A 22,277-nucleotide genomic window follows, 5' to 3' on the forward strand; every position below is an offset into this window, starting at 1 on the left:
GATGTAATTAAGATTCTCAAGATGAGATCATCCTGGGCTTTCTGGTGAACCCTAAACCTAATGACAAGTGTTCTTATAAAAGACCCTCAGAGGAGAGACAGGGAGAAGAGGATAAGGCCATGTGAGGATGGAAGCAGAGACTGGACTTCTGTAGCCACAAGCCAAGAATCACCTGGGCCACTAGCAGCTGGGAGAGGAGGGAAGGATCCTCCCCTAGAGTTTTTCGAGGGAGTATGGCCCAGCTGACACCTTGATTTTGGACTTCTGGCCTCCAGAACTGTGAAAGAATACTTATCTGTGTTTTGTTTTGTTTTAAGGGTTTTTTTTTGATAAATTTATTTTATTTTATTTTTGGCTGCGTTGGGTCTTCGTTGCTGTGTGCGGGCTTTCTCTAGTTGTGGCGAGCGGGGGCTACTCTTCATTGCGGTGCGCATGCTTCTCATTGCGGTGGCTTCTCTTTTTGTGGAGCACGGGCTCTAGGCGTGTGGACTTCAGTAGTTGCAGCACGTTGGCTTCAGCAGTGGTGGCACCCGGGCTTCAGAGTGCAGGCTCAGCAGTTGTGGCACACGGACTTAGTTGCTCCGCGGCATGTGGGATCTTCCCAGACCAGGGCTCGAACCCGTGTCCCCTGCATTGGCAGGCGGATTCTTAACCACTGTGCCACGAGGGAAGCCCTTATCTGTTGTTTTGAGCCACGAAATGTGTGATAATTTGTTACGGCAGCCCTAGGAAACTAATACAGAGCAGTAGCACATAATCCAGGGGAAAAATGATCTGGAAGATAGGGAACTTTAGCTCCAGCTGTGGCGCTAGTGGAGGCTAGCTGAGTGCCTTCGGACAACTCACTTACCACCTCTGGGCCTCAGTTCCTTTACCTATAAAACATTGCACGATAGAAGAGCATTAGCTGTCATGTAAGTTGGGTCTAACCGTAAGCCCAGGTAGTATAAACGGAAACATATGCAGAAGTAAAGTGTGTCGTTAAAATATGATTGTGATTTTTATATGCATTATTCTTGAGCAAGTGTGGATAATGTTAGAATAACACCATGAGAGAATGTTGTTTTAATTCAGGTTATGGGAGACGGTTAAAATTAGTGCCCACACCACTATGGGCATAAAAAAGAAACAGAGTAGGGTTCTTGTTAGGGCCAATCAGACGGCCCAGCCGAGAGGTGTGGGGTTGGCTGAGAACGGGAAGGAGGTACTTCCCGTGCTAAGGAAGGAAGTTGGTCTGGGAGCGCTGCCTGGCCGGCAGGCTCTGAGAATCTGGAGTTTCAGTGAGATGGCGGGGCCCAGCCAGGGGGCTGCTGGTCAAGTAGGGTGATACCCACAGACAGGGGTCATCCTGCGGAGACCTCAAATCCTGGCTGAGAATCCCTCACTACCTGCCCGGCAGACGTGAGTTCCTCATGGGCTGGAAAGCCTGCTGCTTTGGGAAGGGCAGGGGGCAGGAGGGGAAAGAGGATTTGGGTCCTGGTGGGACCACCAAGCATGTTGGGGCCAGTTGTTGGGGGGCACTTAGCACCCCAAGGCCCAGTTTGTGCTTCGATTGCTACTCTTCCCTCTTTCTCTCCTACGTGCTGATGCTCCGTTTTTGAGCTTGCTTTTGGCGGATGAGTAATAAGAGCAGCAACTCTTTCTTTTTTTTTTTTTTGCGGTACGCAGGCCTCTCACTGTTGTGGCCTCTCCCGTTGCAGAGCACAGGCTCCGGACGCGCAGGCTCAGCGGCCATGGCTCACGGGCACAGCCGCTCCGCGGCATGTGGGATCTTCCCGGACCGGGGCACGAACCCGTGTCCCCCCGCATCGGCAGGTGGACTCCCAACCACTGCGCCACCAGGGAAGCCCCCAGCAACTCTTTCTTGAGCACCTACTCTCAGCCGTACGTTTGTCCCCTGTAAACTTCACAACACAGTTACCCTGGCTTCCCGGGTGAAGAGCCAGGAGTGCAGAGATGTTAAGTAACTTTCCAAAAGCTGGAATGCGAGGAGATGCTCCAGACCCCAACCCAGAGCCATGCTCCCAACTGCAGTCTACTGCAGGCCTAAGAGAAGGACTCTGATCTCTGTTTACATCAGATACAGCCTGTCCCTCCTCTGCTTGTGGGTTAGGATGGGCCAAGTAGGGAGAGTCAAGCCCTGGGAGGGTTGGGGGACCCCAGAGCAGAGCTCAAAGAGAATGTGGACAGGGCTTCCCTGGTGGCGCAGTGGTTGGGAGTCCGCCTGCCGATGCAGGGGACACGGGTTCGAGCCCTGGTCTGGGAAGATCCCACGTGCCGCAGAGCGGCTGCGCCCGTGAGCCATGGCCGCTGAGCCTGCGCGTCCGGAGCCTGTGCTCCGCAACGGGAGAGGCCACAGCAGTGAGAGGCCCGTGTACCGCAAAAAAAAAAAAAAAAAAAAAGAGAATGTGGACAGAAGAAGGGAAGGGGGCCCAGGTGGACCCTCCCCCATCACCTATCTGCTGACCACAGTGTGAGGGAGCCAGCAGCCCTTAAAAAGGCAGCAGTGAGAGGACCATCCCCCTGCAACCACGTGTTCCCACCTGTTTGTGTCACCTCTGGGTGTGCCTGGCGCTCCCCTCCCTCACCGCCAATCTGGAGCAGTGACAATATGCCAGCGCTGAGCCCCGCCTCCCAGAGGGGGAGAGGGACTTCCTCTAGGGAACTCCCGTGGGAAGGGAGACAGGCCAATCACAGATCCCAGGAGGATGCCGGGGGCGCAGGGAGCATCTCTGCTGGCCCTTGGGAGCCATCCCACCCCACTCTGGCGGGACCTAGATGGGACCTGGGCTGGGTAGAGGCACCCCGATGCCCAGAGACCCCACGGGCCTGGCAGGCTGGACCCCTCTCTCCCAGGTCTGCCCGTCCCTCGGCGGCCCTTGTTGGGGAAACAGCCGGAGACCTCGCCCTGGGGACCCTGGTGGTATTCGAGGCCCTGGAATCCCAGTTGTCAGACATGGCGCAGACCTGCTCGTCAGCTCCCTGGGGGCGCAGTAGGGGTGGGGGCAGGATTGTGCAGTTCCGGCTCAGACTTCTTGCTGTGTCCTGTCCCTCCACCCTTGTCCCTTGTTCAGCTGCTCCCAGGGCAGGGGCTCGGCCTGAAAAGGTGGTCCTTGACACCTAGGGGTGGGGGAGCTTCTTTGGGACCTTCTTCCAGCTGCCCCCTCGGTCCTCTGCATGCTCACCCCACTCTCCCCCCACCTCCCCAGAGAACTGAGTAGATTTTTCTCTCTGCAGTGAAAGGGAGAGGGAGAGGGGATCGAGCAGGGACAGGAGGTTTGCCTGCTCAAGTTCTCCAACTTTTTGGTCTTGGGACCCCTTTACACTCTTAAAAGTTACTGAGGATTCCAAAGGGCTCTGGTTTCTGTGGATCATAACTACTGAGACTTGTCAAATTAGAAACAAACTGAGAAAATTCTTAATGTTTATTAGTTATTTTAAAATAACTAATATTCCTTACTTAAAACAATATTAAGCCCATTACATGTTAACATAAATAACAATTTTAAAGCAAAAATAACTATACTTTCCAAAGCAGCAGCAAAATGGAGTGAGCAGAATGGCATCATTTTACAGTTTTGCAACTCTCTGTGGTGTCTGGCTTACCAGGAGACAGCTGGTTCTCACATCGGCTTCTGTAGCAATCTGTTGTGATGTGTTATTGGGAAGGAGATATATAAAGATAATCCGGCCTCACACAGATAAGTGGTTAGAAAGGGCAGGACCTCACAGACCCATTGGAAGGGTTTTGGAACTCTCAGGGATCCTGGACCACACTTGGAGGGTGGATAATTCATGTTTTTTGTTTTCTGTATTTTATGACACTTTGACATCCCAGCGCCAACTGATTACTAGAGATAACAAGCACTTGGACTAGGCACAACCTCTGATACGCTAACCGAGCAATCCAGAGCCATGTCCCAGGCCTCCTTGATCTGGCTCTCCAGCATCCAGACAGTATTTCCCTGCCCATCCTAAACCACCCCAGTGCCAGCTATGGGACAACCAGGGACCATATGTGGCCCAGAGCCTGCTAGAATTATTCAAAGTAGCCAATCCTAAACTGTTCACCTGGCCCTGCCTTGCCACCCTGGTGCTCCCCGTGTGGCCCTGCACAGTGTGTGGTGCCTTCTGCTTCCAGGACACTGTGAGTAAAAACCTCTTCCTCCCTGACAGTCCTTTCCACGTCTCCCTACCTCCAGGTCATCCAGACCTCTCACTCCTCTTGATGTCTGTATCTGACACACCCTAGACCTGGAATTCCTTTACCTCCCTTCTCTGCCCAGCAAACTCTTACTCAGCCGTTGAGACTCAACTCAGAGGCCACCGCTTCTGTGAAGCCTGCCTTAGTCACCCTCCCCTCTGCTCCCCGGCACAAAGCGTTGCTCAAGCCCAGCACTGCCATCCACCAGTGTCCCCTGTCTTCCCACCTCTCCCCCAAGGGCAGGTGGCTGGAGGGAGGGAGGCCCCTTGTTCTGCTCTGCCATCCTGGGTTCAGGGCCTGACCAATGACTTTGGCTTTGTGGAATAAAGGGATGAGAGCATGAAGGGAAAGAGGGAGAATGCCTGCTCCTCAGGGAGCAGAAGCCGCTCCGGGAGACACCCAGCAGGCTGGCTCCATTTGTGCCCCTGTCTTCTCTTCTTGAGGGGGCTGAAGCCACAGGAGAGGGAGAAAACAAACCCCCTGTCCTCCCTCTGTGTGGACACAGCCTACTTCCATCTACAGCCTGTGGCTGGGGATCCAGCTCCCTCTGGCATCTCTGTGGGAACAGGTCACTGGTCACTCCAGAGCCCTCTGTGTGTGTGTGTGTGTGTGTGTTGTTGTGTGTGTGTGTGTTGTGTATGGGAGTGGTATTGCAAACTGCCTGCAGGAGTCTGACAGGTAACAAGATGGGTGAAGTTCATCATGGCCTGGGACAAGAGGGAGTGGCGGTGACTGCCGCAAAGGTGACCCACCCAAAGAGGTGACCTCAACTCAGCGCCAACAGAGCCAGGTCTTCCGACTTGCTAAGAGGAACTGGAAATTCTTACTTTCAGGTGAAATCTTCTGATTTTTAAGTGTTGTCCTAAATTTGTAACATACTGTGTTGATAAAGCAAAGGACAGCAGCAGGCCTCAAGGCCGCAGAGGTGAAGAGAGAGAAGCCTCTCTAGGTGGGGTAGGGGGAAGGGGAAGCATTCAGCCAGGGGATTATGACAAGCCCCAACCTGGCTTCTTTCCAGGGAGTCTCACTCACCCTTTGAGCCGCAGCTGCGGTTGAGAATTTCGCCAACACCATTGGTTCCCCGCCCTCAGGCGAGCACTGAACTCCAGCAGAGACCAGAGGTAGCACACTTAAGATCAAGCCCTGGGAGCTGGAAGGGACCCCTTAGTCCAGTGTGGGATCTGGGGCTTGGGGAGGTCAAGGGACTTGCCCTGTGTTGTGCAGCCCACCCCAGGCGGTGTGGGCACTCCTGGTTGCCTGCCTGAGCCCACCTGTCAGTTCCTGATGCTGCCTTGCCAGGGAAGCATGAAATGCTGCTCTGAAGTAGCCCAGCAGCGTGAAAAGCCAATACTCCACCCCTTGTCACCTTCTATTTTATTCTCCAGAGCTCCACTCCCTCCGTCCCGTTTGAGCACGGCTTCCCCCCTCCTGGTGGCTTCTTCTGGAGCCATGAGATTACACACACTATTAGACACGGGAGGGGATTCTGTCATGAGAGTGGGATCTCAGCAGAAAATGAGCTTAAATATCAATTTGCTCATTTTTGAATTCTTTTAAATGGAACAAACTAAATAATTTTAGCGATGAGAGAGACCCTTTGCAGATGACACTAAGTCCTTTCCTTGGGGTCCACTCTCACCCCTGCCCCTGCAGCTTCAGGAGGTGGAGGGGCACCCGTACCCCTGTGCTGAATGGTCATTTTGTGCACCTGGGTAGAATGATCTGGGGTGCCCCCCCAATTCCCCGGGGGAACAGGCAGCCCCTGTGGGCCTGCAGTTCCAGGAGCATTGGGAGAAATCCCGGCCAAATGCCAGTCCCGGTGCCTGAAATTCTGCCAGGTAAGCTCTGGCCTTGAAGGATTTTTCTTCTTCTAAAGTCACTTATTAAAATGTAAACACTCTGGGGAGGGAGAAACCTCTGCTGTCTCCTCTGTCCTCTGCCTGACCACAGGTTGGATTCAAGCACTGCACTGAATTTGTGGGCAGACAGGTCTAAGCCGAGCCTGAGAGGAAACGGGGCGAGTTTGTGTCCCAGTGGAGTGGCCCCTTCATTCAGAAATACAGAAGTGAAGCACCTCGCCTAGCCTGGGGAACTCAGGAAAGGCTTTCTGAGAACGGGACTTCAGTGCTGGGTCCTGAGAAGGAGTAGGTGTTAAGGGAAAAGCAGGGAAGATGAGGGGGCTCCAGGCAGAGGGAACAGCATGTGCAGAGGCCTCAAGACAGAACCTGATGTGTTTGAGAATCTGCAGGTCACTCAGGACTGAGTGGCAGGGGGTGGAAGGGGAGCTGGAGAGGCCGTGAGCCATGCTACGGAGTCTGCTGGTCCCACTGGGGGCAACTGGGAGCCACTGAAGGCTCTAAGCAACGAAGGGACCAAGTTAAATTTGAAGTATAGAAAAAGTGTCTACAGCAGCTTGGAGACTAGGTGGTCGGGCTCAAGATGGAACAGGAGGGTCAGATGGGAAGCTATTGCCGGAGTTCCAGTGATGGGTGTTGGTGGCCGGGACCCAGACTGTGACAAATGGGATCAGGAAATCAATGATCTAGGGCAGGGCAGAGCATAACATCCCTGGCTCCATCCTAAGCTCCAGTCACCTGGACTCCATCCCTTAGAGCAGGACACATCCCTCTCTCCTCTTCTCCACCAGTCCCCCCACCCCATGGCCACGGAGACGCAGACTCCACCATCGCTACCTGGCTGGTCCGGGTGATGCAGCGGCGGATGAGGTCCCTGATGTTGTTGCGCTTGTCCATCTGGAAGTACACGGTGACGCTGGACTTTTCCTTCAGATAGGGCTTCTCGGCTGAGGCCCAGGTGTGCACCAAGGTCGGCTCGCTGCCCTCTGAGGCCACAGGGAAGTAGGTACTTGAGGCCATGGAGCAGGAATCGAGTCCCTTGGAACCTGCCGTGGCCCTTCCTGGGAGCTCCGGGGCAGAGGGGGGCTCCTTGGCCTGGGCCTGGATGTACTGGGCCTCCACCGAAGACAAGAAGTCCACCTCGCCTTCCTGGCTGAGCACCCGCCAGTAGGCCTCGGGACCCCCATCCAAGAGGGCATCTGTGGCCAGCCGGGCACTCTCATTGTCACTGAAGTCAGCCCTGGCTGGCCGGACCCACTGGCTCTTGACATCTTCCAGGCGTTTCTGGATCTTGCCCATGTGTCTTGCCCCGCTCATGCTGCCCTGTCCCTGAGTCGTGTGGGGGGCAGCCGGCACCTGAGCTCTTCCTGATGTCAGGGGCAAGCGGGCCACACCACCCAGGAGGAGCGGGGCTCACAGCACTTCTGGAAAGCACCCACTCCTAGCACTGGTGTGCGGCCAGCATCCAGGATTACCTGCTCCAAGGTAATCCTGCCCTCCTGAGCAATGCTTCACAGGGATCATCACCCACTGCCAGGGGTTGGTTTATCTCTGAGCGACACCCGCCCTGCCCGCGGGCCAGGAGGGCTGGCTCTATCACGCCTGGGCACACTCAGCCCTGGGAGACTTCTTCTCCTCCCAGCAGCCAAGGTGAGCCAGCTTTCCAGCTTGTTGTGCAATTCTCCCAAGACCCTCAGGCCCCATTTACAAAGCAAGCAGCCTCTCCCAGCACAGTCACCGCTGTGCCTCAGGTCCCCTCCTGTGCTCCTCATTTCAGACGCCAGTTGGTTCAGAGACAGTTTCCCTGGTGGGCCCCTGAGATCTGCCATCCATCCTGTGCCCATGTGAGGAGGGAAGCTGGATGCCCCCCAGGCAGCACCGTTCACCAGGCACTGCTCCTTTCTCTTGGTAACACCCCCAAGTTCCCAGCCCTCCCCATTCTCTGGAAAAGCCTTCTTTCCCATCTCTCTTCCCTTATTGTGTTTGCAGTGGCCATGCTTGAACAGAACCCCCAGAGAGGTTCCCTTTCTGGGCCGGCGCTGATCTGTTGGAAGCGGCGGCTTGGAATACTACCTGGAGAAGAACCTTGGGCTGTGTCCAGGCCCGCGGACCGATGGGATCAGTCTGTCTGGGTGCTGGTGGGGCAGGTGGCCGCAGGCGTGTTTGAAGTAGATGAACTGCTAAGGGAGAAGCCACTTTTTCTTTCCAGGTCAGGCCGTGGTCAATTCCGTGTCAATGGAATGCAAAACCTAGAGTCCTGATGTTACTGAATCAGGTCTGACTGCTTGACGCGCAAAAATCAATATTCCAGAGAGAGACAAAAGGTGGTGAAAAGGAAAGCTGCCTTTAATCAGAATGCTGGCAATCTGGGGAAATGGACCCAGTGTCCCCAAAACCCACCTCCCAAAATTCTGCTCATCCATGGAGTTTGTAAAGGGAAAAGGGGAAGTAATCTCAATCACTGACATAGGGAGTCAGAGTTGTTGCCATCCCTCCCTGTGTGCAGGCTTGTCGGCTCCTTGTGATTCTTCCTTAGGTGCTGTCTTATTCACACAGTTTGTCCGTGAGATTGCTGAAAGAAAAGCTAGGGAAGACATCTGGTCATCGGCTGATTACTTATTCTTCATTTCTAATTTGATCTATGGAAAGAACCAACAGATTAGACAAGGTGTGGTGTGATCAAAAGATTTGAAAGGTGTGCTAGGGCTGGAGGTGAGTAGGGCATGGAGCGCCTGGTTTGAGGTTAGTGACAGGACAAAGGGGCCTCCTGCAGAGAGCTCTTTCCTGCCCAAAGCTGCTTACACGGACTGCCTTTGATTGGGTTCTTCCAGAAACAGACTAGGATTCGAGTACAAGTAGCTAACTGGGAGGTGATCCCAAGATGCTCTGGTAGGGGAGCAGAGGAGTGAGACAGGAAGGTGGGGGGAAGCTGCTTGGGGCAGGGTACGTTAAGGAGCATGTCACCATTGTGGACATCTGGGATTTATGAACATCTGTGGGAACGTCTGGGCTCTGGTCCTGCCGGGGACCTCCAGGAGATGGTATAGAATACATCTCAGACTTTTCCTACCCAAAGGCTGAGAAAACTGCAGAATCTATCTACCAACCCCCACTGATCGTTGGTCCAGGGCTGCTTCTGGGGCTGCATTAGTTCCCCAGCCCTACTGGCCGGTTCTGTGGGCTCACCAAGCACAGCCCTGGAGCCCGAGAAAGCCTGCAGGCAGAGGTCGCAGGCGCAAAGGACAAGCTAACGAGGTAAGAGCGGGGCCCTGACGATATCCGCTATGAGAATTATGGCAGGAAACTAGGATTGAGTGGTCTTCAAACAGCTGGCACGTGGTAAGAGCCAGATGCCTCTCTGCGGCACATCTCTCTACTCTTTGGAGGACAGTGCTATATATAAGCATCTGTAACCCCACAAAAGCTGTGGAGGGAGGCTGTCTGGAAGTAGAGCAGTGTTTTTAAACGCACAGTCCAAGAAAGAGAAAGGGGATTTAAAAGGGATTTCTTCTCTTTTGAAGGATATAGAAGGAATCTAATTCAAGACCTCGGGCACCCTTCCCCTTATTCCACTTTATCTCCTTCCACAGGGCCTGGAACCTTGATGGGGACAAAGCTAATACCCTCTCTGTCTTTGGTGCCCCTGGCTCCACATGCCCTCCCTTCTGCCAGCTCCCTCCTTGTGCAGATTGACTTCACCTCTTGCCCACATTCTCCTTGGACCTTCCCTCCTCTCCATCTCCTCTGGGTCCTCAGCCCACTCTCCAATCTGTGTCATCAAATCCAGTCCCCAGTCTGGTGAGGGGATAATAATCCATGGGATTTGTGCTGGTTCACTCCGAGGCCCAGAAGCTGTCGATGGCTCGCAGTTGCCTGGCACGTTGAGCACCAAGTCTCAAGCCTAGCCTTTGGGGCCCTGCATGTCTGTGATCTGTGTGAACATTGCAGCCTGACCTCTCCTTCACTTGGCCGTCATCGAGTCCTCCCTGCACGCTGGCTCTCTGAGCTAAGGGACACATGGAGGATGAGGCTTCGTCTCACAGATGAGGTAAGCAAGTTTCAGAGAAGTTGAGTAACTTGCCCAGCTAGTAAGTGGCAGAGCGCGACACAGTCCCTCCAAAGCCAGTGCACTTTCCACTGTGCCAAGCTTCACCCTCCCTTCCTTTCCCCGGTCCCTTTCCACTCTCAGAACAATCCAAGTCCTCTTATCAGTTCCAGAAAGTGTGTATGGGAGAAGGACAGAAGTGGGTAGATGTTCTGGGGCTCACCTTTCACCTGGGCCTGATTCTCTTTGGTAGATGAATAAATGATGGGAGGTCCCTCTGAGACAGAGGCAGGTCTCCGTGGCCTGTGGGGGCCATTTTCACTAGTCTACTTGCACAGTACCTATCTTTTTTTTTTTTTTTAAAGACTCTTTGAGTGGAACTTTCCCCTCAAGCTGCTGGAGGAAGAAGAGCCCTGCTTCTCCTGTCCCCAGCTCCCTGCCCTTACGCAGACCCCAGGGACTCTATCAAATCCTTTAGAATAGACAGCAAATGCAGTCTCTGTGTGCTGTCCCATCTTTGCCCCCGTTCCTGCACTCCTGGCAGACGTTACTAGTTGATCATAGAACTTCTTCCCTATGAGCTGGGAACCATCCCCTCACTGCTCTTTACGGGGCTCAAAGAGAAGTTCTCACCTAGAAGGAATCTTGGATGTACTGATGAGAAAACCGTACATCCAAGATGTACTAATGAGAAAACTGTTGCCCAGAAAGGGAAAGTGACTGTTCTCAACGTCACACAGCTGGCCAGTGACTGTCATCAGCGTTGGCCCTCCCCTCCTCTGCAGCCCCAGCCATGTGAAATGTCATCATTCTTGCTGGGTCTGCTGGCTGAAATAACAAATTTCTCCCCTGGGATTGCACTTCTGGACCAGGAAGTCTGGCCAGCTGTTGAGCCACATTGTCATACGTTGAGAAATCCTTATCAAAGAGCCTTTGATTCCAGGCACTGTGGATTATGGACAGCTTACTTCCCTTCTTCCATCCTGTGACCTGAAGTGTAGTCTCTCTGACTCATGAGGATACTGACAAAGAGGTAAGGAATGAGAAGCCAGTATCTTGTTAGCAAATGAGTGGTGTTTGGGGCTTCCTGAGAATTCCATTTGTCTAGGGCCATGGTTCTCAACAGGGGGCGAGTTTGCCCATCTAGCGGGGGATGTGGCAGTGTCTGGAGACATTGTTGGTTGTCACAGCTTGGAGGGGTGATGAAGCCACTGGCATCAAGTGGGTATAAGCCAGGGATGCTGCTAAACCCTGCAGTGCACAGGACAGCCCCCACCATAAAGAACTATCTGGCCCCAAATGTCAGTAGTGCTAAGACTGAGGAACCCTGGCCTAGGACCCGGGGAATGACTAGTGAAATGACTGGCCCTCGCCCATGTAGGAGGTCCAGTCCCCTGCCTTTGCTCAGCCCGCCCCCTCAGCTGGAAGTCCTTGCTTCCCCCAACACAATTTATTCAAATCCTTCTCTGCATTCAAGGTCTCTCCCGATTCCCATCTATGGGAGGGAGCCTTTCCTGACTATTCCTAAACAGCCTTAACTGCTTCTCCTCTGAGCCTACAAGGTGCTTCTAGAACTTGTCTCAGTCAGTCTTGTACTAGTGATGGGTGCACTTCCCCATCTCCCACTGCATTTAATTCCTTGAGTGGTGCAAAGTCAAAAAGCTTCCATGCCCTTGGAATCAGGCACAACTGTGTTCAGATTGTGCCTATGATAATATGTGACCTCGGGTAGGTAACTTAGAGGACCTGCCTGAACTTCACTTTTCTGTCCATATAACCACAGAACACTTTTGGAACACGTCCTAAGTACCAGGTGCTATTCTACATGCTCTACGTGTGTAAACTCATTCAATCCTCACAGCAGCCCTGTGAGTAAGTGCTATTATGACCAGTTCTGTTTCATGGATGAAGGAAACTGAAACACAGAGGTTACCTGACTACCAAGTTCACTGGCCGGGAAGTGGCTGCTGCAGGAGCCGCAGACGGGTGGTCCGGTCCCTCTGGTAACCACGGTGCCTTCTGCCTCCTTGACGGGATGAGCCTCAGAGGGTGTGAGATCTAAGGGAGAAGGCCTGTGTGATGAGTGGTCCAGACTTGCCCAGTTTCTGCTCTGCTCTTCAGCCTAATACAGCACCAATATATCTTCCGGAATATTGTCGATATTATATGATACACTGCATCCTGTCACAGCCCTGCAATGTCTTTGTAAAACCGAGGCACAGGGAGGTTAAGTAAATTCCTCAAGAGCCCAACTGCAGAGCCTGGATTGGGTTTGTCTCCAAAGACCTGGCTCCTATCTGCACCCAAATTCTGTAATTGCTGGTGTAAGTGAAAATCTCCTCCTTTAGACTGTGAGCGATTTGAGGCGGGGGACCGGGACAGGTTAGGCACGACTTAGCTTCCCCAGCGCCTCTCCCACTTTGGGGCTGCACGTGGTAGGCATTCAATGAATGTTTGTTAGGTGAATAAACGGCTCAGAGCTCCTGGGGCAGAGGCCCGCTTGCACAGGCAGAAGGTGCTCAGATAGGATTCCAGAGCTTGTCTGTGGGGCAGCCGGGGGCTGAGAGCTTGGGCTGTGGGCCCAGGAACCTGGAGGAACAGGGCGCCTGTTTGAGCTCCCGGAGCACCTGCCAGCCTCTCCCTACCACATCCCCATCAAGGCCTGCAGCAGCAAGAAAATTGTATGCTTGCATTACCCAGCGACCCAAGAAGTGCAATTAAGTTGAAAATTAGTTGGCATAATTAATTAGACGGGTAAATAGCTCCCTGTCACCACCAATCAATCCATTCTGCGTATAATCAGCTCAGTGCAGGCAGGCCAGGGCTCAGGCAGCTCCTGCTGCTGCTGGCAGGCCAGGGCCTAGGGTGGGAGCAGAAATGGGACAGGGTGTCCAGCCAGGTACCCTAAACCCAACCCACCCCCAGGTCCTTCTACAACTGCTTTTCATGGGAGCAGCCTCCTGGCAAGTCCATCTTCGGCACCCAGCAAAGCCACAGCTGAACTCCCAGGAAGCCACAGCTGCAAAGTCCCTTTGCTCCCTCAAGTTTCCTACTTTCGAGTTCCCGGTCCATTGCTCGAGGTTTCTGACATGCATAAAAACCACAAAGAGCTCCCTTTTCTTGGCTAATAAATTTGCAGATACTTTTTAAAAAATTAAAGTATAACTTAGATGCAGTAAAATTTACCCTTGTTACTGTACAGCTTTATGAGTTTTGAGGAATGTGTACAGTTGTATAACTGTAACCAAGCAGGACCCTACAGGGTCTTCCTGGGACAGACCTCCCCATGTCCTCAACCTGCCTCTTGTTTGTAGAAAATCTTTAGCTTCCTAGGCCTTCCCCGAGTTCCAAAGAATAAATTTAATCAGAGAAGTGATAAAAGGCAAAAGCAAAGGAAAACAGTCAAGCAAGACAAAATTAATAGTTTAGCCATTGTTGAATGGCTGAAGTCAAGGACATCTAACTCCTCCTCAAGGACTATAGAGAATATTCTGAGCCGTGTCCTTTGAGCCATTTAGCAGATACTGAAACCCCCACCAGGTGGAAGGGTTAACTGCATGCTGCCCACAAGCACACAGACCCCAGACCAGTTGGAACCAGAAGGTTGATGATGTTGACTCCTGATTACCTCACCACCAACCAATCAGAAAAATGTCCACGAGCTGACCACACACCCTGCAACCCCTCTCCCTCATCCTATCGTTATTTATTTATTTATTTATTTTGCGGTATGCGGGCCTCTCACTGTTGTGGCCTCTCCCGTTGCGGAGCACAGGCTCCGGATGCGCAGGCCCAGAGGCCATGGCTCACGGGCCCAGCCGCTCCGCGGCATGTGGGATCTTCCCAGACTGGGGCACGAACCTGTGTCCCCTGCATCGGCAGGCGGACTCCCAACCACTGCGCCACCAGGGAAGCCCCCACGTCCTATCTTTAAAAACCTTTCCCTGAAAGCCATTGGGGAGATCAGGTCTTATCAGCAAGCACTAGCTGCCTGGACTCCTTGCTTGGCGCCCTGCAATAAACGCTGCCCTTTCCTTCACCACAGCCCGGTGTCATTGGATTGGCTTTACTGGGTGTGGGTGAGTGGACCCAAGTATGCTTCAGTAACATAACCACCAGCATGATTAAGATCTAGAATCCTTCCATCACCACACAAAAAAATCCCCATTCCCTTCTGTAGTCAACTGCTTCCCCCACCCCCAGAACCTGGCAAATACTGATCAGTTATCTCTCCCAAAAGTTTTACCTAGGGACTTCCCTGGTGGTCCAGTGGTTAAGACTCTGCCCTTCCACTGCAGGGGGCATGGGTTCAATCCCTGGTTGGGGAACTAAAGATTTCATGTGGTGTTGCCAAAAATAATAATAAAAAAAATAATAAAATAGAGAAGTTTAAAAAACAAACAACAACAAAAACCTCAATATTAAAAAAAAAACGTTTTGCCTATTCCAGAATGTCCTATAAATGGAATCATATAGCGTGAGCCTTTTGAATCTGGCTTCTTTGTCTTAGCATAATGCACTTGGGATACATTCATATTGTGGTGTGTGTCCCTGCTTAGCTGCTTTTTATGGCTGAGTCATGTTTCATTGCATGCATGTACCACGTTTTGTTTATCCCTTTCCCAGGTGAAGGACATTTGGTTGTTTCTAGTTTGGGGCATTTATGAATAAAGCCACTGTAAATGCTCATACAGAGGTTTTCGTATGAACATAAATCTTCATTTCACTTAGATAAATACCTAGGAGCAAGATGGCTGGGTCTACGGTAGGTGTATAGATAACTTTATAAGAAACTGACAAACTGTCTTATAGGATCCTGTACCATTTTACGTGCCCACCATCCACGTAGGAGGCTTCTGGCAGCCCCATATCTTTGTTACTGCACGGACTTTACAAAATGATGACATCCAGTGCTGGTGACAGCAGGGCCAGCTCCATAATTTACGTGGCCCAATTCAAAATGAAAATGTGAGGCCCCTTGTTTCAAACAAAAGGAAAAAGTGCCATTAATGGTATTAAAATAGAAAGTTTTTTCCTTTCTTCTGTAGTCTTTCTCTCATCTTCTCATGGTATTTTTTTAAATTTGCTATTTAATGTTTTAAGTAAAGAAAAACTAAAATTAAAAATTATTAGCATGAACTTTGCCATTTACCATTTATTTTTATATTGTGCAATGCCATTTTTTTAAAAGACTTTTTTTCTTTCTTTATTTCTGGCCGCAGCTTGTAGGATCTTAGTTCCCTGACCAGGGATCAAACCCAGGCCCATGGCAGTGAAAGTGCTGACTCATAACCACTGGACCACCAGAGAATTCCCATGTGCAAAGCCATTATAAATGCAAATATGAGAGCTTTTAACTTATATGTAGAATCACTGAAATTACATGGTCTGTATTTCATTTATACATGCATGTGTATTTTGCTCTTATCGGAAAGTGGAAATGCTGCAGGTGGCCAAATGATCAGAACCCGCCCAAGGTGGCCATTGGGCTGCCAGGTGAATCAGGGCTCTCCCTCCGAGCTGGGCTGGGAAACTCTTCCACTGGTTTTTTTCTTCTGAAAATAACTCTATTGGCTTTTGCTTTTGTTTTGTGAATATTATGGGTTCATTATAAAAATTTGGGGAAAACAAGCAAAAATAAATAAAATGCATTAAAATGAAAGAAAAAATCAAACATCTTCCATAGCCACACCATTAGACATTGTAATTTTTTAAATATAAATTTATTTATTTTATTTTGGCTGCGTTGGGTCTTCGTTGCTGTGTGCGTGGGCTTTCTCTAGTTGCAGCGAGCGGGGGCTACCCTTTGTTGTGGTGCACGGGCTCCTCATTGCGGTGGCTTCTCTTGTTGCGGAGCATGGGCTCTAGGTGCACGGGCTTCAGTAGTTGTGGCACGTGGGCTCAGTAGTTGTGGTGCACGGGCTTAGTTGCTCCGCAGCATGTGGGATCTTCCCGGACCAGGGCTCGAACCCGTGACCCCTGCATTGGCAGGTGGATTCTTAGCCACTGCACTGTAATTTTTAACATTTTCTTGTGTGTTGTGGCAACAATGTAGATTAGATCCTGCAGAACCCACTGCAATCTCCCTCTCATGTGCTTTCCCATGGCATCTGGGAAGCTCAAAACTCTTTTTCCCAGGCCTCCCAAAAGCAGAGCTCTGCATGGAACCCAAGCTCTGACAGGCAGCAGCATCCTCACATGACTTGGAAGGTTCTTCTATGGCAGCAGCTTAAGCAGACAGGAACACTGATGCTAGTCCAAGGCGTCAGAGGTGGAGAGCGGCGGCAGCAGGAAGGCTTCCACTGGAACAGTCCATGGTGGGGCTGGGCATCTTCCTGGCTGGGTTGTTTTCTGTAGCATCCAAGTGTGGTTCCCTAGGCTTCCTGGGAATTTTGTAGTGAACTAAGTCTCTGCAACAAACCCCTTTCTACTTAACCAGTTAGAGTGGATTCTGTTGTCTGCAATGAAGAACTCAACCTTTGGGTCTCAGCTTAACTTTTATTGTCTCCTTCATAGCACTTACCAAAATATGGAATTGCCTTGTTTATATATTTGTTTACCTATTTAGTGTCTTTTAATGAGGAGGAACCAGTTCTGTCTTGTTCACCACTTTGATCCCAGTGGCTATCCCACAGCAGCACTTGGTAGGTATCTGTTGGGTGAAATAATTGGTCACCTTCCAGCACCCCTTACCCCAAGAGAGAGCAGAAACACTAGCCTCACCACTTCTGTGGACCAAGTGGGCTGTATTCCCTCTATGTGTACAACTGCTCCCCACTGCCACCAACGCTTGCTGATTGCCTCTTTTTGCAGAGAAATGCAATGTTGTAGAAGATTCCCACTTGCACCCCTCTTTGCTGCTAGTGACTTAAAAAGACTATAAGGATGGATCAGCTCACTGTGGCCAGCTCCCTGCTTCCCTTCAGTGAGCAAAGCCCTGCTCTGTGGTGAGTATACGTGTCTGTGTGTGATAGCTGGGGACAGATTTCTGAATAGAATAAGACCCACAGACTCAGGAGGGCAAACATTATATCATTCATTCATTCCACAAACACGTACCAAGTGCCTCCTATGCATGTATGTGCAAGGTGCTGGAAGGGATCCAGACCTCCCAATAAATGCCCCTTTGTAATCAGACTTTCTCCTTTTGGCCATCAGACTGTCACCTAAATTAGTTGAAGTCTCTAAGCTTTTAATTATGAGCCTGATAATGCAACTTTCCCATGGGGTTGTGCAATTTCAGGCACAAACCCTACGTTTGAAATGCAGGTGCAGGAATAGATGTTAGTGACATGATTTGAAAGGATTACTGTGCAAGCAGCCCAGCCCCTGGATGCCTGCCGACTTCAGGCCGGAGCCACGACACCCATGAGCTCTGTGATGAAGGTGGCCTCATGGCTCTGCATCCCAGCACTGCTTGGGGTGCCAGGACGTATACCGTGACCTCTGCCATTGCCATTACACCTGCTGGAACTGTGGGCAAAACCACTGCCCTGTTCCAGGTCTGAACCTGGAAGGGGCAGGCCCAGTTCCTTGTGGCCCCAGGGCTGCTGGGACCACACCTACCACCACCTGTCTCACCTGTCAGAGGGGGTGGGGTGGGAGGGCGCTGAGAGGTGAGTGCTGTAACCCTTTCCTCTCCTCTGGCTAGGGGACCTCGCTGTATGTGGAGCATGGGAGATGGACCTGAATGTGTTTCTGGCCAGTTCATGGAAAGGCCTGCTTGGTTATTGAAATCAGAGCCTGCCCATCTTTGGAACTAGGAATGAGGTCTTTGATCAGGCTAAAATTTGGGGATCTAGAAATGAACCCACTGCAGTGTCTGCCCTCAAGGAAAGACAAGCAAATACAGTAGAATGTGAGAAGCCTTTTCTGTCATCATCAAATGCTCAAGGGCCCACCATGGGCTCTGCAGAGCCTATAGCATGACTCCCACTGTGGCCACGCCTACAGTCCAGTGGGAAAGACGGCAAATGAAAAGTCAGGACATTGAGCTGGGATGAGTGTTAAGGTCAGAGAAGCAAGAGCCAGGAGCGTAGAGAGTGGGGGTGGGGGTGGGGGTGGGGGGGCTGACCTAGCCTGGGGTCAGGAGGCCTGTCTGAGGTCCCGAAGGTTGGAGGCATTAGCTGGGGGAGGTGGGAGGGAATGGGTGCCCCAGGGGTGCAGGGGTTGGGTGTGTGCTGGGGGGGCACAAGAGTGGGAAGAGGTGAGCCCAGAGGTCAGACCCTGGTGGGAGGGGGCACGGCAAGAGGACTTGGGTCTTTATCTCATGGATGTGGGAGCTACAGAAGCTGTCACGCGGACAGAGAGGAGGCCAGACAAGCGTTTTCTGTGACGGCTGCCTCTGACCTCAGTGTGGCAAGAACACAGCCCCTCAGGGAACATCCTGGCAGTCAGGGGCGAGGCCCTCTTCCTCCTGGGTGCTCTGTCAGCACGGCTCAGAGCAGTGACTCTCAGAAGCTTCCAGCAACAGGCTGACTCATGCGGTGGCAGCCGCTCGCCCAAAGACGGAGCTGGAAGGGCCATGGCCTGGCGCTGCCCGGGACAGATGGCAGAGACGTGCCAGCTGCTCCCTGCAGGGCGTTTCTGAGGAAAGCCCCCTCCCGCCCCACACGCGGCCTCCGCTGCCTCCCTGAACTTGCCCAACTGGCTGTGCCCTGGCTTCTGGCTTGTCACAGCCAGAATAACCAGATGGGACCTGTGGGCCCGCGGCCAAGCCCTGCCACGTTATCGAGTCCTGGCTGGGAAGGGGTCAGGTCTGGGAAACCTCTGCCCCCTCTCAAAGCACTGTGGGAGAATCCACACCCCAAACCGGTCCCTCCTCTCCAGCCTCCTTCCTCCCCCAGTGAGCTTTCTCCTCACTTAGCCTCTTGACTCCCTCTATATTTTCAATTTTTATTTATTGACTTTTGTAAGCAGAGGGAACTGGAAAGGAGCTGAGAGTCACAGTGAGCCTGATTCTGAAGCCCACTCACCCCGACTTCCCTCCCACTGGACCAGTGACTGCAGGGGACTGTGCAAAGACCGTGGGCTGTGGTCAGGTCGGGTGCCACCCACAATCTGGCTGTGACCCCTGCCAAGCAGATGGAGACCATGCCCCGTGGGGGAGGATGGAAGTTCAGGGAGAGGTCAGGGGTGAAAAGAAGAGCTCTTAACAGCAGTAACTGCCCTAGCACAGGCAAACGCCCAGAACCTCTGGTCTTCACCCTCAGATAAATGGGAAATGCCTCATGTGCTCCCTGCGGGCTGAAACAGCAAACCCACCTGAATCCAGGACAGAACAGAGTTTTCAGCTGCCCACAAGCTCCTCACATGTCCATTGTTAAAGGTGTACAAGATTGTTCGCTACAGTCATTGTTACTAATTGGGAAGAATTCGATGTTCTAGAATCAGAAGACCTAGAGCAGCTCGGGCTGCGAGGACAAAGTACCACAGGCTGAGGGTAGAGGGGTCAGGGGTGGGGTGGGGCTTAAACCACGGTAATTTGTTCTCTCGCAGTTCTGAAGGCAGGAAGGCCGAGATCAAGGTGTTGGAAGGGTTGGTTTCTTCTAAGGCCTCCCTCCTTGGCTGGCAGACGGCCACCTTCCTTCTGAGTCTTCATCTGATCTTCCCCCGGGCAGGTCTGCATCCTAATCTCCTGTTCTCAGAAACAGTTTCACTGCAGTTACAAAGAACAAGGAAGATCTATATGTATTGACAGGGAAAGAGTTCCCAGCTTATTGTTAAGTGGAAAAAGTAAGTCACTGGGCAATATGATACTGATATCAGTGGTTCCCTCTGGAGAGGTAACAGGATTGGGGTAAGGGTGCGGTGAGGGAGACATTTATATGTATAAGTCTGTGCAGAGATTGGATTATTGTTCTCAATTCTTCACTCCCCTCCTTGCCCTGGCTTTGCAGCTTCTCCCCTGTGGGCTGGGTATATCTCCCTGGCCCGTGGATGTTGAACTTGGCCAGGTGACTTGGTTTGGCCAATAGAATTTGGATGGAGGTGCCCAGAGCAGAGGCCTTAAATGTGCTTGCTTGGTATAGTTTGGTCTCTCAGGCTTCTGTGACCCTCAGTGAGAAGAAGGCACCCCAGGAAATGGCTGACCATGAAGAAGACAGTCTTTAAGACTGACCTTCCTGCTGCCAATGGAGACCATGAAGACATGACAAGAAGGGCTGAACCAAACCACAGCCTGGCGCTAGCCCAGCCGACAACACACCTGTGAGCAAGAAAAATACATGCTTACCTGGAAAACATTATGCTGAGTCAAGTAAGCCAGACACAAAAGGACGAATATCGTATGATCCCACGTATATGAAATATCTAGAAAAGGCAAATTCACAGACAGAAAATAGATTAGAAGCTACCAGGGGAGGAGAATGAGGGAAGAGAGGGGAAAGAAGGGCTATTACTTAATGGGCACAGAGTTTCTGCTTGGGGGGATGAAAAGGTTTTGAAAACAGATGTTATGATAGTTGCACAACATCGCAAATGTACTTAATGCCACTGAATTGGACACTTAAAATGGTTAAAGTGGTAAATTTTGTGTTATGTATATCTCATACCACAATTTAAAAAAATAATAATGTAATATACCAAAAATACATTGAATTGTGCACCTTACTTTTAAAAATATTTATTTATTTTATTTACTTATTTTCCTTAGGCTGTGTCGGGTCTTAGTTGTGGCACACAGAGTCTTTGCTGAGGCATGCAGGATTCTCTCTAGTTGTGGTGCGGTGGCCTCGCAGCATGTGGGATCTTAGTTCCCTGACCAGGGATTGAACCCATGTCCCCTGAATTAAAAGGCAGATTCTTTACCACTGGACCACCAGGGAAGTGCCTGAATTATATACAGTTTAAACAAGTAAATTGTATGGCAGGAGAATTATATTTCAATAAAGCTATTCAAAAAGAAACCCACATTGTTTAAGCCATTAAGTTTTGGGTGATTTGTTAAGCAGCGCTGTGCAGCACTAGCTGACTGATACAGTATGTATGCATGTGTTTTATAACGAGCACATATTATTTGTGTAATAAAAATATGCAAAACCAGAATTTATCGTGTTCCCTCCGAACAGGCCCCTCTTTTCTGTTTTCCTGCCCAGTGGTGGCACCAGGGCATTTATGGACATTGCTCCTCTAAATTTGGAGTGACACTTTGCTTCTCTCTTTATTCTTGGCAGTAACCCAGACCCAAATCCTGGCCGTTCCTGTAGACTGTGTCTCCACTCGGCTCTGCAGCATCTCCCAGAACATGTTTTCATCTCCCTTGGCCTGGATTGTTTCCTGGCTTCCCAGGTGGTCTCCCTACCAGGGTCTATCCAGGCCATGGGGGAAGAATAATTTGCAACCTGTTTCCAGTACGTTACTCTGCTCAGCCAGCCCTGAGCCTGCCTCTCAACACACACACACACACACACACACACACACACACACACACACACACGCTTTTCATCTGTAAAGAAGGCTTACGACAGCCTCTGCTGCCCATCAGAACAAATCTAAGCCCCTCAAATGTCACCTGGATATGCACCTCATGGGTACGATGTGATGATGTCCCAAAATTGATCACCTGGAGAAAAAGCTGCTGTAGGCGGTCGGGCCTCTGCTCCCTTCCTGTCTCTCCTTCATATCTGTTCTTTCTCCACCTTCAGGATTTTATGGAAGATGAGAAAACCTCCAGTGCTGCAAATAAAGGGAATGTTCAGTTCAAAACATTGGTTTAGAAGTTGAGAACGTGAAAGACGCTAATGACTAATTGTAGTGGCTTCTAATTCAAAACTGAAAGAGGACATACATAACCAAGGCGATGGGTAAGAGATGATTGTTTAGAATATAGCTCAAAATTGTTAAAGGAATTGAGTTTTAGTGTCGACACAAAGCTCTCTCCATCCTTTTTTATTTCTTCATGTGAACAGAGTGTCTCAACATTTACATCTATAAATATGGAAAATAGGAACAGAATTAATGCTGAATCCCATCTCATTCTAGAAAAAGGGAATAGCTAGCCATGCAGACATGAATTAAGTGGAATTAAAAAGTTGCATCCATCTCATGGATATTTGTTTCAGATTTTCCATTTAATAATTATTCTTCAAAATCATAAATATATTTATGATTTTTGATTGTGTACTAACAAAAATAGTGACATGTCAACTTAGAAGAAAAATATGACACAAAA

General features: G+C 50.9%; 1 protein-coding gene and 1 long non-coding RNA gene across 13 annotated transcripts in view; one reads left to right on the forward strand and one right to left on the reverse strand.

Annotated features, from left to right (window-relative positions):
- FAM83A (family with sequence similarity 83 member A) overlaps positions 1–7,525 on the reverse strand; it is a 21,649-nt gene extending 14,124 nt beyond the window's left edge. The window contains exon 1 of the mRNA XM_029222460.1: positions 6,898–7,525. Coding sequence (XP_029078293.1) covers positions 6,898–7,377 — 480 coding nt within the window. The 5' untranslated portion in view covers positions 7,378–7,525. The remainder of the gene's footprint in view (positions 1–6,897) is intronic.
- LOC114895244 lies at positions 7,401–21,145 on the forward strand. 12 transcript variants are annotated; one of them, XR_003793473.1, is made up of 6 exons: positions 7,401–7,710; positions 7,838–9,315; positions 9,904–10,108; positions 11,049–11,138; positions 16,919–17,052; positions 19,726–20,712. It is a non-coding gene; the product is annotated as an uncharacterized LOC114895244 (long non-coding RNA). The 12 variants fall into 12 exon arrangements; XR_003793467.1 differs by adding an exon at positions 16,674–16,749 and having other exon boundaries at positions 7,402–7,710; positions 7,838–10,108; XR_003793468.1 differs by having other exon boundaries at positions 7,403–7,710; positions 7,838–10,108; positions 19,726–19,840; positions 20,005–20,712.
- Positions 21,146–22,277: the final 1,132 nt, after the last annotated feature.

This window comes from Monodon monoceros, unplaced genomic scaffold (assembly GCF_005190385.1).
Source record: "Monodon monoceros isolate NGI ecotype Baffin Bay Population unplaced genomic scaffold, NGI_Narwhal_1 Super_Scaffold_14, whole genome shotgun sequence".
Lineage (NCBI taxonomy): Eukaryota > Metazoa > Chordata > Mammalia > Artiodactyla > Monodontidae > Monodon > Monodon monoceros.